This window comes from Rhineura floridana, chromosome 8 (assembly GCF_030035675.1).
Source record: "Rhineura floridana isolate rRhiFlo1 chromosome 8, rRhiFlo1.hap2, whole genome shotgun sequence".
NCBI classification, from domain to species: domain Eukaryota; kingdom Metazoa; phylum Chordata; class Lepidosauria; order Squamata; family Rhineuridae; genus Rhineura; species Rhineura floridana.
Window position 1 is genome coordinate 72,888,095 of NC_084487.1, and position 17,866 is coordinate 72,905,960.

General features: G+C 40.1%; 1 protein-coding gene across 6 annotated transcripts in view; it reads left to right on the top strand.

Annotated features, from left to right (window-relative positions):
• The window catches only part of BEST3 (bestrophin 3), a 35,511-nt gene extending 18,577 nt beyond the window's left edge, over positions 1 to 16,934 (top strand). For all 6 annotated transcript variants that reach the window (XM_061639756.1, XM_061639757.1, XM_061639758.1 and 3 more), the window contains 3 exons: positions 8,030 to 8,110; positions 11,984 to 12,135; positions 13,280 to 16,934. In XM_061639756.1, the coding sequence (XP_061495740.1) occupies positions 8,030 to 8,110; positions 11,984 to 12,135; positions 13,280 to 14,216 (1,170 nt within the window). In that variant the 3' untranslated portion in view covers positions 14,217 to 16,934. The remainder of the gene's footprint in view (positions 1 to 8,029; positions 8,111 to 11,983; positions 12,136 to 13,279) is intronic.
• Positions 16,935 to 17,866: the final 932 nt, after the last annotated feature.

The window sequence follows — 17,866 nt, forward strand, 5'->3', positions numbered from 1 at the left end:
CAGTTTAATTTATAACAAGAGTTGTAGCATCTTTCCAGCACTAATCCTAATGCCAGTGTCAGAAAACACTGCTTTGCATCCAGCAGTAGCTTTTGTCCTAGTGGAAAAAGCTACCACTAGCGCAAAGTAGGGGGCAGCTGGGTTTTGCTGATTCCCTCTACCTACTGCAGCTCCATATTACATACAACTTGGGCCTCAAATATCTGAAAGACTGACACCTTCCCGGATGCTAAGATCGGCAGAGGGAGCCCTCTTGGTAGTTCCACCACCCTTTAAAGTCTGGGGGTGGGGGGTGACCCAGGAGGGGACATTCTTTGTGGCAGCCCTCACGTTGTGGAATTCCCTCCCCACAGAGATGCATCTGGAAACTTCATGATACAGTTTTCACCAAATGCTGCAGACACACCTCTTTGCCCTGGCTTTTGATACCTGAGATGTATATTTTTAGGACGCACCCTATTTTAGTGATTGTAAGTTATTTTTAAATTGTTGTTAAGGATGCATTGTATATGGTCATAACCCACCCTAGGATCTCAGGGTGAAGGGCAGGTAATAACAATAACAATAATAATGCTTTCCCATGAGGTGGAGCCATTGGAAAGGACAATCCTGCCACTTTTCTCAGTTCTTCGGATGATTCTGGTCTCTCCCTGAGGTGACATCTCAGACAATGCTTTCTGCTAGTGTAAAACCACCACTGGATACAACCCACTAATTTTAATGTTGTGTTATTGATATTTTTATTTGTTGGTGACCTGGAATTTGATTTCATTATAGGAAGGCAGGGTATACATATCTAAATAAATACATAATTGTGATTTTAGTTTGTTTTAATGGTCTTTAACGATGCATTTTAAAACTGTTGTAATCCACCATGGAACCTCTGAGAGAAGAGTGGGTAATACATCATCATCATCATCATCATTAATAATAATAATAATAATTAATAGATAACAACAACAACAAAAATAAAAGCAAAATTAGGAATGGGTTGAAGAAAACTACAGGTCATTGCATCAAACCCTCAGCACTTCCAGGTGACCTGTTTACTAAGCATTTATCCTGATTTGTTTTTGAGGAAGTTAGATGATGTTGTATCAAATCAAGTTCTATTCTTCCACTTTCCAGTGCATTTTCCCATCACTGGCCTTCCTGCAAAAAGTCCAGTCTTTTAGGGACGCAAGGTTATTACACAAGATCTCCCAATCACCTCTAATTGTGCAGTCCTGATTTGTCAATATGTGATTAAATCCCACCCTAAAATAGTGACAGTCTAGAGGTGCCCCTATCTAAGAAGGTTAGCTCATGTTCAACATATTGTAGCTTAAATCATATCTTTTAGACTTCAAATTGCAAGGCAGACATTGAGAATTACTGATGCATATGAGGAAAAAACCTTATGAAATATACTAGAAAAAGTATATTTAAAAGATATTATTTCTTCTGTAAGAATATCTATAGGGCAATACATCCAGACTGCTCTAAACTGTGCAAAGCAGTTAACCTGTCTAGAGAAGAAGGTGCTGGTAGATTTATAGCTGAAATTTTATTAGCTAAAATACTGGAGAAAGATTACTTTTAGATTGCCCAGCTCCTTGCCTCAAATTGATGAGGCTATTAATGTGAGAGAAAGTGATATCTAAGAAGATTATCTAAGATGTTGTGACATCGCTAGTGGTCCCAGACAAGGTCTAAAGGTCACAAGGTATGTCTTCCAGCCTGTCCACTGAGTTCAGACTTTCCTCAGCTTTCTGTAAAACAAACTGCTGCCACCATCTGCTGGGTTAGAGAGAATACTAGCCCTCTTCTTTTTATAAGCTCAGCTGCATAACAAGAAGAATAACAAATAATGATTCAGTCTAATAGCCTAAACTAACATCACTGGCTCCCTCTGTAAGAGCTATCCTGACCACAGCCTTTAAGCTACTCCTCTGTCCTCTCAGCTCTCTCTTCTAACTCTTGTCACTCTGCCCTGTTATACCCTCTTCCACCCATAATTCCATCACACTCCCCTGCTGTCAGTCATTCTTCTACACAATCTTCTGTTACAGACATATGTCCCTCTCCTTCCTTTTTAATGTTTTTCTTGTTGTTGTTATTAATTGTGCTTAGTAGATTGTGAGTGTTAAAAACACAGCCAGGGTTTTTCATTTTGGGGCAGCACCTAGAAATAGTGATGACTAGAAGAGCATGGGTGAGATTTTCTAAATTTCTTTTAGAGAACCTATCTAGAGAACAAGGACGGTTTTTTCTTAGCCTTAGATTCCCATCTGTAAAATGAGAGTTTTAATTGCCCATCTTCAAGGGTTGTTGTCAAGATGAACTGAATGAGTAAAGTGCTCCACACACTAGAATGTTCTATTGCAATTCACAAAATACCCATCATTATCATGGTTTTTGTATGTGAAGGTGGGATGTGTGTGTGTATATGTATATACATATATATACATATACTCTTGGGGTCTGTGATACTATTGAACTCCTCTGAAAGAGCTTGTCTGTGGGAGTTGAGGCACCCACTGTCTGGCATACAGAGCAGATTTTTCCCTCAGTACATCATCAATCCCCCAAATCAAATCAAATCCTTTATTTGCATTAGCCACAAGCCATTACAATTGGAATATATACAGTAAAAACAATAAACAGATATACAACTTAATCAAATTATCCTACTAAAATCCCAGCATTTATGTAGGATACCGACCAATAACACTGATATATGCAAAATCCATCATCATTAGGAGAAGTGGACAAGTAAAACTATCAACTAAAAAAGGAATTGTATCAGATTAAAACTCAACGTACCATTGTAGATCTTCTTCTAATGGCATCTGCTAAAAAAAATTGCAGGCATTTCTGTCACCCTCTGCTCTTGGTCTGCAAGAGAAAAACCACATAGAAGTTAGTTGAATGCCCTGGGAAAGATGACAGCAGTGGGGTAATCTGCTCACTTCTCAGATCTCTATAGAAAGAGCAGAATAGCATTACATGGGCTACTGTTTCAACACTACCATCTCCACATGGGCATACACAATTTTGCAGTGGAATTATTTTTAAAAGCCCTTCTAATTAGAGTTACCAGATCTCTGGTTTTCGGCCGGAGTCTCTGGTTTTTGGGGAGCCCTCCGGCTCTCTGGTTAGCATGCCTTAATCTCCGGACTCTCAGCTTCAATTTAAAAAAAAATTAAGTTTCTAGGTGGTCTGGTTCCTGAGATATACACCAAAATGTCAGCAGCCACCACCACCCCACGACTGTTTAATCTATTTAACTGATACGACACTGAAGTTGGTTCCTAGTTCCCAGTTCCTTATTTGCTTGAAAGTTCAAAACACTAAAAAAGAAGAGTTGACAACTACAGCAACTACAAACCAAACTTAACATGTCTCTGAACCCCAAATATATGTTGGAGTACCCCGTATGATATATCACTGTGATCGGGGGACGGAGGAGGACATCTATGCAAAATCAAAGCAGAGAAAACCATACAGGAAAAAATAAGTAACTGGGGGTGCCCACCCCAAAATCTGCTCTGGGCCAGGACAAATCATACACCCCATGAAAGGGGAGGGTGTCCTCTATGAGACGCCACTGCATCCTGCCTGGCCCAGAGCTTCTGCTGGGCGCAGGGGAAGGATGAGGGCATCTATGCAGACAGAAAGGGTAGAGAGTCTTCTTACTCTTACTCATTTCTCAGACCTCTTTCTTTTTTTTTTTTTCAATAATTTTTATTCAGATTTTCATAAAACATACAAGACGAAATCATAAAACATTCAAAGACAAAAAACAAAATCAAAAATAGTTAAACAAAAAGAAAAAAAGGAAAAAAAAACAAAAATAAAAAATAAAGAGTAAAATATTGACTTCCCATTTGTCAAAGATCAAATCAGTTATAAGTCTATAATATATAACAATCCTGTCTCTTAAGTCATATTATAAAATCACTTTCCTCCAGTAGTTATCTTACTTAATCATCAAATCTCATAAACATTACTTTATTCTTTCCACAAAAAGTCAAAGAGAGGTTTCAATTCTTTAAGAAATATATCTATCAATTTTTTTTTCCAGATAAGCATATCGATTAATCCATCTCATTACTAATTATGATAATCTTATTGTCATAACCATAGTCAAAATAAACATTTCAATTAATCCATCACATCAGAATCTGTTAGGTTCAGTAATTTCAGTAGCCATTGTTCTATTATCCCTATTAGTTCCATTTTCCATCTTCCATCTTCAGTAGTCTTGTTAAGTCCAGTAATTTCAGTATCCAATCTTCCATTATCAGTATTCCATAATAATCTTGCTGTCAAAGCCATAGTCATATAGTAAGAGTCTAATGGGAATTACCTCTATCCCAAATATTTTCTTGCCATCCATTCTGAATAGGTTGCTGAAATACAGCTGTAAAATCATATCTCTGTTCTTTTTTTCAAAATACACTGGGTCATCTCTTGAAAGTTTTTCCATTGTCACATGGCTGCAGTTAATTCCATAGATTTTCTCTATATTGGGCTCCATCACATCATTCCAGTCCAGAAGATTATCCATGCCATTAATAACTTTATCTCTAGAATCTTCATTAATTTCTTCAGAGATAACATTGAGTTCCAAACAGTAGATTTTATTTCTAAAGTCCATAGACTCCAAATCTTGTTCCTGTTCCACGTTTGTTCCAATCTCCGGGATCTCCTCTCTCACAGGGACCCCTGTTCCAGTCTCCAGGGTCTCCTCTCTCACAGGGACCCCTGTTCCAGTCTCCAGGGTCTCCTCTCTCACAAGGACCCCTATGTCTTTAATCTCCTGTGTCTCCAAACAATAGATTTTGTTTCTAAAGTCCATAGACTCCAAATCTTTTTCCTGTTCCACGTTTGTTCCAATCTCCGGGGTCTCCTCTCTCACAGGGACCCCTTCCAGGGTCACCTCTCTCACAGGGACCCCTATATCTTTAATCTCCTGCTTCATTTTACTCAATTCAACTTTCAGCTCCTTACAACCCTGTCGCAGGTTTTGTTTCGTTATCTCAATCTCATCCATTATTTTCTGAAACATAGTTGTTTCCAGCTTCTCAGCCACTTTCTTAATTGCCATTTTAAAAGAAAAATATAGGAAAACCACTTCTTATTTCAGCAACAATTGGGTTAATACTCCAAACTTGGTGACATCACAGTATAAACAGAGCAGACAGCCTTATCTCTCCATAGTTAAGTAAACAAAATGCAGTTCCCAGGATCGAAACAATTAATGGCAGTCGTCAAGAAACAGATTCGTCAAAATAAAATAGACCAAAAAGAGAGTAGTCTCAGACAGTATAATATTCTTCAAAATAAAAATCTGGAATAGAAATCCCTCTTCTGTGTATATCTTTAGAATGCAAATCCAGGACAGCTTTTTGCAACAAAAACAGAGATAAGCTATTAATTAGTGCGTAGCAGAGAGAAGTTATGGCTCCCCAGTGAGATGTCAAAAACCGATCAATCTGGCAAATCTCTTTTAAACAGCAACAATTTAAGTCAAGTAAAAGAAAAATATAGAAAGAAGGGTGCTTGCCTGTTAGTGCGTTCTCTCTTAGAAGATAAGATGAACGTTCGCTTTAACAGATAGAGCTTGCTGTTGAAAATCCGTCCCACCTTCGTCGGCTGGACCTCGTCCCATAAATTAATGAGATCTGGTCGTCCCAACAAAAATAGGCTTTGAGGTTAATCTCTTCGTTTCTCCCTACCCGGGAGAAGTTTAATCAGTCAAAAAAAAAAGAAAAAACTGACTGATATATCTGAATAAGCTTCTTTTGAGGCAGGAGCCCGTCTCAAAAGCAGGCACAGGCTAAGTCACCCTTCCCGGAAGTCATTTCTCAGACCTCTTTCTGAAGTGAAGGGTCAAATCTGTAAAGAAGTTTGGAGCAGCCACATTAAAAGATAAGGGCAGGGCATTCCAGGCAGCCGGTTGCCAACCCTGCTTGGATATGGATGTCTTTGCAGAGGATCCCTAGTCAAGCTTTACCAACAGCACAATCCAAACTATATCTAATTCAGAAGTAAGTCCTGTTGAGTTCTATGGGGCTTAGTCCCTTAGTGTGTTTAGAATTGCAGGCTTCAGGAGCATCCATCTTTACTCCTGAATGCTCCCATCTAACATCTCCACAACACTAGGCTCCTTTCTTCCTACAGTGACCTTCTGGTGACTGGCCTGGCCTGAAGGCACTTAAACCCTTCTTGCCGAAAGCAAGTAGGCTAGATTAAATGTTTCCTACCCAGGCTCCACCTTTTAGCTAAGATGTCTAGCTTAATTTCCAGTCAGATATTTTTTTTAATTGTACACTCCAAGCAACTGTGATTGATGCTTAATGTATCATGCTTAATGACATCGCTTGGGCCCGCCCCGTGACATCACTCAGGCCTGCCCCTAAAATCTCAGGTTTTGGGATGCTTCTGACCTGGCAACCCTACTTCTAATATGGCTGATGGTAGTACAATCTTGCTGTAGTAAAAGCTCTTCTATGTTTAAGGATTATTAAATAAGGTGCCGGTGAATTAAGATAACTAAGCAAGAAGCTGTTATACCATGGGCAGAATTTTTTGTAGCAGCCAAATTGCTTTGTTGTTCAGTGTGGTAAAGGCACTGTTTAATTAGAACTCTTGCTTTACTAGTCCCTGAGATTAGTAATTGCTGTGGGGATAAACCATAAGAGCAGAGCCTTGAGATGACGGCCTTCATCCAGCTGCTCTCATGACAGTCATACAGAACTCAAGAAATCAGACTGGTAGGAGTTAGATTTAGCTGCAGCCAATAATTAAATGTCCTCAGCCAAGCCTACAAAGTAATAGAGGGAAGACCAGCTTCCATTCGCAGTAAAGCATTAGGAGCACAGCATGGAACAGAAAAAAATTGTCTAAGAAATTTAGACTGAACAACTTCCAATGGTTAACCAAGTGTCAGCCCAGATTTGAATCCCGTACAGTAATTGGGCTGAAAGTTTAACCTTAAAAACCTCAAGTGCTGGAGGTATGAAATTGCCACCTTTTGTACAAAAAAATGCATTAAGACTTTACAACTCTGTAGGGCTTTTTCAGCTACATATTTCTGTTGGGTTAGCCACACCCGTTGATTGAAATACTACTCCCAGGTATTTAAAAACTCTAACTTGTTCAATTGGCTGCTTGTCCAGAAACCATCTATGGGGCCTATAATGTTTAGAGAATACTATAACCTTAGTTTTGTTATGATTAATCACTAAGTATTCTTTTTGGCAATCATCAGAAAATGCCCCCATCAGTCTTTTCAAGCCCACTCTTGTCTAATTTTTCACAGAGTCTTGTACAAGAGATTGAATTGAATGCTGACTTCAAGTCAGTAAATGCTGCGAATAATATGCCACCTGGTTTCCTTTTTGCATATTTATCAATTAAATGGTTAAGAACAAAGCAATGATCTACAGTAGAACATCATCCCCCAAGTGCACACTGTGCTAGCCATGATGGCTGTGCTCTACCTCCACTGCCAGAAGCAAAGGATCTGCTGACTGCTGGACTGGCCCTGCTGCCAGGAGTGATGGCAATCTGAGCCTCTTCACTATGCCAGCCTGAGACCTGACATAATGAAAGAACATATTTTTCTGACACACACCCCTCCACTGAAACCTTCCGCTCTGGCCAGTGTGAACAGCAGGGCACTGAATGCAACACTGGCTACACTGCCAATGTAAACTCCAACACTGCCAGCCAGGGATTTGGATTGCCCTGCCCAACTCCTGCCTTTCCTCTCTGCAACTGGCAATATCTGTCAGATTTATTACTGAAAATCACAGTATTATCCAGCCTCATCATATACTTTACCTCCTCTATACCAACAGATTTGCAGCAAAATCCACTTTGGGGAAATTCAGAGATTACACAATCACCTAACAGAAGCATTGTTCTTACTCCCTAGGGGACTATTCATTAGTACAAATCTGTAGTATAAATATCTTTATATATTTTAATGTTTAACTATATCTAACCATGTACTTACTATGTACAAATCTTATTACAGGTTGCTGAGCAGCTTATCAACCCATTTGGTGAAGATGATGATGATTTTGAAACGAATTGGTGCATTGATAGGAATCTGCAGGTGAGGCTTACCTTGCTGCCACTCCTTTCTATTTTCTTCAGTTCCACAGTGATGTAATTTTCTTTTCTGCAATGGATGATATCTAATGGCATGAGAGCAACCCATACCATCCTCCCATATTTCACAGATTAAACCACAGGCATATTTTGAACCCTTTTTTGCAAACTCCACTTCAACACATTGCTGAAGACTCTTCACTTCCTGCTGTATGTGTTTATTTTTCAATTGCTGGCCCTCCACTGATTTCAGAGCCAAGAGGCTGATTGTCTTCTTGGTAAAAAAAAAAGGGGGGGGGAGGAAAAAAACATAATTACTCTATAATATGCTATCATCAACAATTCCATATAGTTTTCTGCAGTTGTCATATCTGAAATGTCAAGTGCATGGCACTTTAGTGTCCATGAGCATGCATCTTACCACATATGCACTATAGATAAGGTGCACCCATTCCTCTCACAGAGAGATTTAACTTCTAGATCCCTGGAAAAGAAGCCGTCACATGAGGAATGACTCTGTGTCGTTGCTGGGCCAACCAAGGGCAGCAGTCTGCTTGTGTCAGGAGCCAGGACCAAAGAGCAATGAGGATCAGAAGGCAAACCAGGAATCAAGATCAAGACCAGAAGTACAAGACACTCCAGAACTCAAATAGAACTTGTTGTTCAAGCAAAGCACCAATGGGTTAGGGAGCCCACTTAAGCAAAACACCATTGGCCCAGGAGGAACCAATGGCCAGTCTTGGCTGCCTGGGCAGGTGGAACCAGTTTAGATTCGGAATGTTCTTTAATTAGAGATTGCAGTTATGTGGCTTACTATGCTAGCAATTCACACTAACAAAATTTTATTAAAGCATTCCCGAGAGGCAATATTAGAGACAAAATAAGAAGAGTGATTTTACCATGGACAAGTAGAAGAAAATAGGGTATGGTAAACAAGAGCAGTTTATAGTATCCTCAAAAGGAAGACTTCACACAGAACACAGAACATACACAGAATCCTGTGCTTTCTCACCTTTCCCATTGGAGGAGTCTGTCTGTCGGTTTGTCTGTATTTCTAACACATATTTCCAGACATAGTGCACTCACAAGGCAGTTTACTAGGAACTTTAAAACACATCAGATAATGCTGAAAATATACCATTAAACTATTAAGATAAAACCACCAGCAGCTAAACATACATTTTGCATAGCACGTTATCCAAAAGCAGACTAGAATAAAAATGTCTTCAAAATGAAGCCATGTGTATTTCCCTAGGAAGGGAATTCCAAAGGTATGGGGTCGCCACAGAGAAGGCTCTGTCTTTGTTATCCTAACATCTCTTGCTGGCAGACCAAAAAGCAAGGTCTCAGATGCTGATCTTAGTGCCTGGTGCAAGTGGTCCTCCATATGACAACATGTACACTATTATATACAAAAAAGGACCACAATTTCTACTCAGAAATACAGTTGGAGGAGGTTATGGAAGTCATCTAGTTCATTCCTTGTCCAGTGATAGGAAAACAAAATTAAAACTACCTCTGAAAACTACTTATCAGAGTTGCTAGTTACATTGAAATGTTATTGACAGTTTCTCCAGCTTATTTCATTGGTTTTAGCATGTAATTAATTATAGTTCCTTGCTGCAGGAATTGGGTGTGAATTAGCTTTTTCCTGTATGGCGGAGGTGGGGAACTGGATCTTTGTCTCTCCCAGCCCACACAAGCCAAATTTGACAGGGTGGGGCCGCTCACCTGTCAATCGCCTAAAGTCTCAATTATATTATATGGTCCATTTTTGCCCACATGGGCAATCAGCTGATTGGGCCTTACAAAGTGCTGCACACGGTGCTAGGCAAGTCCTGACAACCAAAAACAAAGGAGATTTTATATCAGGATGCTGAAAAAAAAATAGAATTTTATTTTCAAAACAGCCCAACATGTTTCAGCCAATTATTGTTTAAAGGTTTTCTTCAGGGGCTATAAATACAAAGAGAATATATCCCATGAATATTCAACATTTAAAAACAAACTAAATTGATTATATACAAGTTGTATGTAAGCCTATGTATACTTACTCAAATTGAAAAGCAGCCCGCAGAAATCTCTGTTAGATATATTTTTCAGTTTGAGTAAATATATATAGGCTTATATGCTTGAATATTAATGGGATGTATTGCCTTTGTTTTTATAGACGATGAAGAAGGACTTTAAAAAATAATTGATCAAAACACATTGAGCTGTTTTGGGGGGGAAATCCTCTTTTTTTCAGTTCCTGAGATAACACCTCCTTTGTTTGGGGGTTCATTTTGGATGCTCTTAAGTTTTTTGCATTTTTTGTTCAAGCCCTGACAATCACCTGAATGTCTGGGCTTGCAAAACACTCTTCATGGAGCTATGCACCCCCAACAATTAGCTGATCATTGGGACTTGCGTATCTCTGTGCATGGCTCTGTGTGCAAACCCTAATGATCAGCTGTTAGCATTTGGAAAGCCTGTGTCTTTGCAGGTGCCACCAATCACCTGATTGGTGGTGCCTGCAAACCCCTTTTGGCCTAGCCGCATCTTTACCTGCCTCACATCTGCAGTCACATCTGACATCAGGTGTAGGGCAGGTGGGCATGGCTTGGCCAAAATGCCCTCACAGACCAAATGGGGAGGTCTGGCAGGCCTAATTAGAGACAGAGGTTTGATAGGAAACATCCCTGGCAAAGGAGCATATGCAACATTTTCTTATTTCATTTTATCATCACAACAACCCTCTACAATAGTAATCTGTCTAAGGCTGTACAGTAACCATCCTGACTTGGTAGGGATACAAAGGAGGCATTGCAAAATCTGCACTGTCGATTGTAACTCATTGATATGTCCCATTCATTTCTATGAAATCTGCAGAAGAGTCATTCACACTAAAGTCCATCTAGAGGTACAACTGTCTTATGCGTTGTGGGACTATGATGAACCTATCAAGTTATTTACACTGTATCTGTCCATGTAGAATGCATCCACGTAGCACAATGGAGGTTTAAGACAGTGTTTTAAACACACACACAAATCACATGGCCTCCTATTTCAAAAGGAAACTGACTCCAGTTCTGCATCCTTGTACACATGGTTAATCTCACTGAGCCCAGTGTGCACCAGCATATCCAACCAGGGCCAAGATTGTGTTCCATTCCCACCTCTACTGAGCTGCATAGCTTGGATTCCCCATCTTACTACTGCTGAGGTTAGGGAGCAGGTCCAGCCAAGGAGTTGGAGCTAGAGGACAACACTGGGAACAAGGCAGAAGGAAGTGTTGCACTAGTAACATCCAGGTAGCAAGAGGTTTAATACCTGCACCTGCTGGCCAACCCCTTTCCGCAGTGTCATTGGGGCCCTAATCCAAAGTATTTGAAAAGGATTCAAGTGCTGCCAGATATGCACTGAGTCGTCTGGGCTGGGCTTGAGCTCCAACTCATCATCATCTCTGGAGGGTCTAGAGCTGTGGGAGTGTGGCCAGTTAAGGTGCATTGCATCAGGCATCTTTCAGGGTGATGGCCTTGGGTTGTCCATTGGACAATGGTGGAGTTCTTATCCTCTGAGGTTGTCTCACCTGGTTCTGGTTTTGGCCATGGGGTGGGCCTGACAGATTGTAGCCTAAGGCTACAAGAATAGAGCTGTTAAGTCATGCCCAAAGCCTTGTATGCATCCATTTAGCACTGGATTCCCCTCCCCCATAGTACCCACCTAACAAACTGTTTGTTATAAGGTACAGGCAACTGCTGCTTGAAAAAAAATATATCAAGCATAAGGTCACGCTGGGTATTCTGAGTTGGGTGCAGTTCACTAGACTGTGACCTAAGTTTATTATGCTTGAATATGTGTTGCAAGTAATCTAAATTCATAGTCATCATTCCAGGTTTCACTTCTGGCTGTTGATGAAATGCACATGAATTTACCAAAAATGAAAAAAGATATTTATTGGGATGATTCTTCTGCCCGCCCACCATATACATTAGCAGCTGCAGATTTCTGCATTCCATCTTTCCTTGGATCAACCATTGAAATGGGGTATGTAAGTCTGCAATATACTACCACAGTTTTATGTGATCAAAATGGTTCCTCATTGGCCCAATGTATTCCATTGTTAACAGCCCACTCCTATAAGAATTAAGGCTTAGGCGTGCCTAATTCGTGACAGAATACAGCAGATGTCAGACAATTAAGAACATAACAAGAGCTCTGCTTGATCATACAAAAGACATATCTAGTCCAGTAACTTGCTTTTCACAGTGGCCACAAAGGTACCTTTGGGAAGCCCAAAAGCAGGGCATGAGGGCAGCAGCACTCCTCCACTGCTCTTTTTCCAACAATTGGTATTCAGGAGAATTCTGCCTCCATTCCTGTAGGGAGCCTGAACATCATGACTAGTAGTCACGGGAAGCATTATCTAAAATTTGTATTTTAATCATTTTGTGGATTTTAGCTATGTTTTTATTAATAATTTTATTATTATTAATCATCTACAAATCTTTCTAAAAAAAAAAAAAGCCAAGCCACCTCTTGGTGGCCATTAGCACATCTTTCAGTCAGAGCTTGGAAAAGTTACTTTTTTGAACTACAACTCCCATTAGCCCAATCCAGTGGCCATGCTGGCTGGGGCTGATGGGAGTTGCAGTTTTAAAAAGTAACTTTTCCAAGCTCTGCTTTCAGTATAGTTTAATGTAGAGCACATTTCAGTGATGTAATGAGTACATGCCCCAACTTTGCTAAAACTGTTTTCCTATTTAACCTAACATTACTCCTAGTGATGCTCAACTCCTAAAGCTACAAGAAAGGCAGTAGAAAGTAACTAGTGGAACTTGCAACAAAATGTTACAGTGTGGACTGTAGAGTGCTCCTTTTCAGCATGACAGTCGCACTCTCTTCCAGGATACTCCGCTCTATTCTTTCCCCCCTATGCCATTCAGCCAGCATTCTGAGCATGATCAGTCCTCATTGGGCTTTTTTTTTTTTTAAGTTCCCCTCATAGAGGTTTTCCCCACTAAAGGTTTTGTTGTACTTCTGCAAACCCTGGGGTTTCCCCTAAACCTGCTGCTACCTCCCATTTATTCATAGATGTTGCCATTATACATGGATGGGATTACACACTGAGAATTAAGTTCACTGTTAATACATAGGTAGGATGATAACATTTTCATACTTTGTCTTGCAGCCTAGCCGATAGCCAGTTCCCCCATGGAGAAAATTGGCTCCGGGATGATGATAAACCCAGAAGGCAGCATTCAGTGCTGAGGAAAATGAAACGATTCTTGAGTGTTCGTGAAGGCTCTCCCTCCCCAGTGAGAAGGTCCTACCAAAGGCAGTCAAGTGAAAACTCTGTTTTTTTCCCCTCTCATGAAATGCATCACATTGGTACTTTGCTAGAAATGCACTCCAGAGGGAGACATTTCCCCTCAAATAGCAGGAAAAACCATGAAGGGCCTGATAAGAATATGAAGAGGCATGGGAGCATAGATCTTGGAGTCATTAGAGAAACCAGCAGGAATGATGGTCTGGAGACATGCTACCAGTCCAGTGTGGACGAAAGTGTAGCCAAAGTAAACTCCACAGCCTCTGAAAAGATAGACATTGAAACTGAGGGCAAAGAAGGCAGAGTGGATTCACAAATAAATAGCACTGCTTATGTCCTGCCAGAAAAAGATTCTGAGAGTCAAAGTGAGTCAGAGTCTGACTCTGAGGGACTCACGCTGACCCACCATGTGCCACACAATTGTCCTGAAGATTTGCTAGTATCTCCTTCAGAAATAGCAAACAGGCAACAGGATTTATCCACTGGTGTGAAAGAGGGAAAGGAACTACGGACTCCTCAAAGTACAACATCTGGCAACACCCTAGATAATCAAATGTGGCGATACCCAGATGTTTTTACTTGCCATGTGGCGTCTAACACAAGAACTCCTTCTTTTTCAACAGAGTCTGGGACAATGACTGGAGAAAGCAACTTAAGTACTGAAAGCACTCCTGCTTCTTCTCCTGCTACTATTAATACATTTGACACATGCCACTTCCCGGAACAAGTAGATGCTAGAGAAACTGATATCCTTCATATAGTTGAGTACAGCAATGAGAAAAATAAAGGGCAGCTCTGACAAATCAGAGAGCACCAAGATGTTGTGCTACTGACTCATGCCATGCAGAATATTTATTTTTAATAGCTCACCTCACAACACCTTGCAGGCTACACCATTCTTCACCATACACCTTTATTTTGATAATACAATTCAAAAATACTCAAACCTACTTTGATTTAAATTTGCCTAAACGTTCAGCTCAAATGGAAGAGGCAAACACGAGATACAGATGTGTGTTATGAAATTCACATTTTCTGAAACAACATGATAACCAAAACATAGCCATCTTTTGAGATTTGCACTTATCTGTGTTGCAAAAGCAGTTCTCCAACCAACCAACGTTTACAGAAATGCATAAATTAGGGGGACATGTGCATAAAAATGAATATATTGGTAAACATAACATACAAAAATACATTCTATTAGGAGAAATTGCTTGCAAAAATATGTACATTAGTCTAAACTACATATAAAATGCATTTATTAAGAGAAATTCACACTAAAATGCTTAAGAATTTTCATGGGGATTTTAAAAACAATTCACAGAAATCCTGCAAAAATGACAACTGAATTCAAGATTGGACAAATGAACCGCGAGCTGAGCTGCCAGAGCCTTCCATCCCTAGTGTGTGCGCGCACATGTGTGTACATACATTATGATGACCCTATCTCAACTGGTGCTGGAGTCTCAACTGGTGCTGGAGTTTGTGAACTCCAAAGAGGGGCAGGAACAACAACTTTCAACATGCACAGTTGTTCCTCTTACTGCAACATTGTGATTGGAGAAGGTACACCACTGAAAATTCTTCCCCAGAGTTCTTAGAAGCCCTGTGTTCAGCATTGGATGTACATATTTTATTCTATGTCATTTCTACCTATTTTTCTACATGCCTCAAAGCAGTGTAGGAAACAAAGACATTTATATAAGTCTCCTTTAATCATTAGTCTCCATGCAATTTAGATTGCACAGAGAGAGAGCATGTAGGACTGCTCCCACGGGCCCTGCCCCACTGTAGAGTCCCCTGTCAGTCCCACACTGTCCATATGTTGGAGAAATGTCTGCAGTGGGGAAGCCTGCTGAATGTGTGTGTAGGCTCTCCCATGAGTTCCCATCTATCTTTTCCTCATATTGACAGGAATAAGATCTCCACTTGCCTGCAACAGGGATGGAAACAGATAATCCTTCCTTTCTATGTGATCTTCCCCCCACCATAAGTAATTTGTTGTTATTGTAACATAAAGTCATAGAACAGTAGAGTTGGAAGGGGTCTATAAGGCCATTGAGTCCAACCCCCTCCTCAGCGCAGGAATCCAAATTAAAGCATACCTGACTGTTGGCTGTCCAGCTACCTCTTGAATGCCTCCAGTGTTGGAGAGCACACCACCTCCCTAGGTAGCATGGATCTAAACACATTCCTTCCCTGTGTTGCAGAGAGATTGTTACAAATCTGCCCCTTCCCATAGTAAACATTCTCTACGCATCATCCCTACAGTGCTAGGATGGGATATGGCACTACAGTCTGTTCTGCACTTTCCCCCACATCGGCCCACAGTATTTAGTGCATGGATGGGATATTACACTACAGTCTTTCAAGGGTAGCATTACTTACTAAAGATAACATGTGGCTAGGTCATGCTTTAAAACAATGATGGCCCCATCTGCACTATGAAGCCGTTTTAAACGGTCATGGCTTCCCCCAAAGAGACTATAGTTTGTTCCCTGGGAAGAGGGATTGATTGTTAAACCACTCTGAGAACTGCAGCTCTGTGAGGGGAATAGGAGCTTCCTAACAACTCTCAGCACCCTTAACAAACTACAATTCCCAGGATTCTTTGGGGGAAACCATGACTATTTAAAGTAGTGTGATACCACTTTAAACATAAAGTACAGATGTGGCCAATTACTTCTTTCACCACAACAAATGGTCATTTCCTTAAGATCCATCCTTTCCCTCCAAATTGATACCTTTCTTCTCAGTTGTGTGAACAAATAAATATTAGTTTTCTTTAACCATGAAATCTCTAACAAGTTTGACATTTTGCAGAAGAAGCTTGTAACAGTTCAACACCGGAATCATATCATCAGTTTATGTCAGGCCTTCTTTAATCAGTGTGACATTTCTGATAGCATTTTTAAATAGAAAGACACAGATCTATTTCAATGGCCTTCTTCAATGGAAAACAAAACTGGTTTAAAAACACATGCAGAAAACCTTGAAAAACAGCATTTGCTTATACAAATATTATGAACATTATTTGCTTGAAATGGGATATCATTAAAATGGCTTCATTTCTCTTGAATTATCCTTTTAATAACTAATGCCTCTCCAAACCTTTCTTTCTTCTTTCTTAGTAAAATTGTACTAACAGCTTTAATAGCTGACTCAACCTAAGTCAGGAGGCAAAGATAATCCTAATGATTAACATTACGATAGGTATGGCATTCCTGCACATATCCTTATTGGTCTCTCTCTTACACACAGACACAGACACCCTGAGCACTCAATACTTGAGATCAGTTTTAGTAACTACTATACTATATTGGCACAGATATATATGTGTGTGTATATAGTTGGATAAATACCTATTTATTTATTACGTTTATATACCGCCCCATAGCCGAAGCCCTCTAGAAGGCAGTATGAAAGGGCCATTGGCATGTTCAGGGCAAGCATTCACTTTCTCCACTCTGGCACTATCTTTGATAAAATGCAGAGCAAGTTTTTTATAAGATATGGACAGCTACGTATCTATAGTATATCTATAGATACAAGTGTATCTACATTATATATAATGTACCTATAGATACAAATTTGTATGTGTGTGCTCTTTTAAATAAAAAAGGAGCTTTCTGCTTTGAAGGTAGCCCTTGGCCAATACTTGGGGAGTATTATTTGCATCTACATCAGACATTCCTTACAACTCCATGTTGTTGTTGTTTATTGCATAGTTTAAAGAGTCACAAGGACTATTTAGACTGCAAGCCTATGGCTCCTGGGAGAACATTCCAAGCCCCATAGGATTATTATTTCTTTTATTTATAAGTTATTCCTTTTATGTATTAAAATAATTGTATACTGCCTTTTGAGACAATAAGTCTCAAAACACTGTGCAGAAATTCATTTTGTAGAAAAAAATTAAACAATAAAATTGTAATACAAATAAATAGTGCAGCTGATAAACCAATAGGGTACAAATGAGAAAACTGACAGAACTGAGGGTGGGAGTCAACACTAGTCCTGCACAGAGTAAACTCATTGAAGTTAATGGGTATGACTAACTTTGATTCATTAATTTCAATTTTTTGGCTGCCCATGGCAGCCATTTTGTGCTGGCATGCATAGGACTTTTATCAATATAGTTTATGAGTACTGGCACTTCATTTTTTTTTTTTTTACCAAAAAATGGCCTGCTGGCACCTAGTGCAAGCAGGATTAGATTCCCTGCCCATCAGCTGATGAGTGGGGAGCTCAATCCTACTTTTGTACATTTGTAGTACGTGAACAACTAATGCAAGGCATCTCTACCATTCCCACGTCTGATGTCACATATGATGTCAAGTGTGAGACAGGTGGCTGTGGTTTGGGGGGGGGAGAAATGGCCCCATGAGCCAAATGAGAAAGACTGGCAGGCCAAATTTGGCCCACAGGCCAGAGATCCCCCCCCGT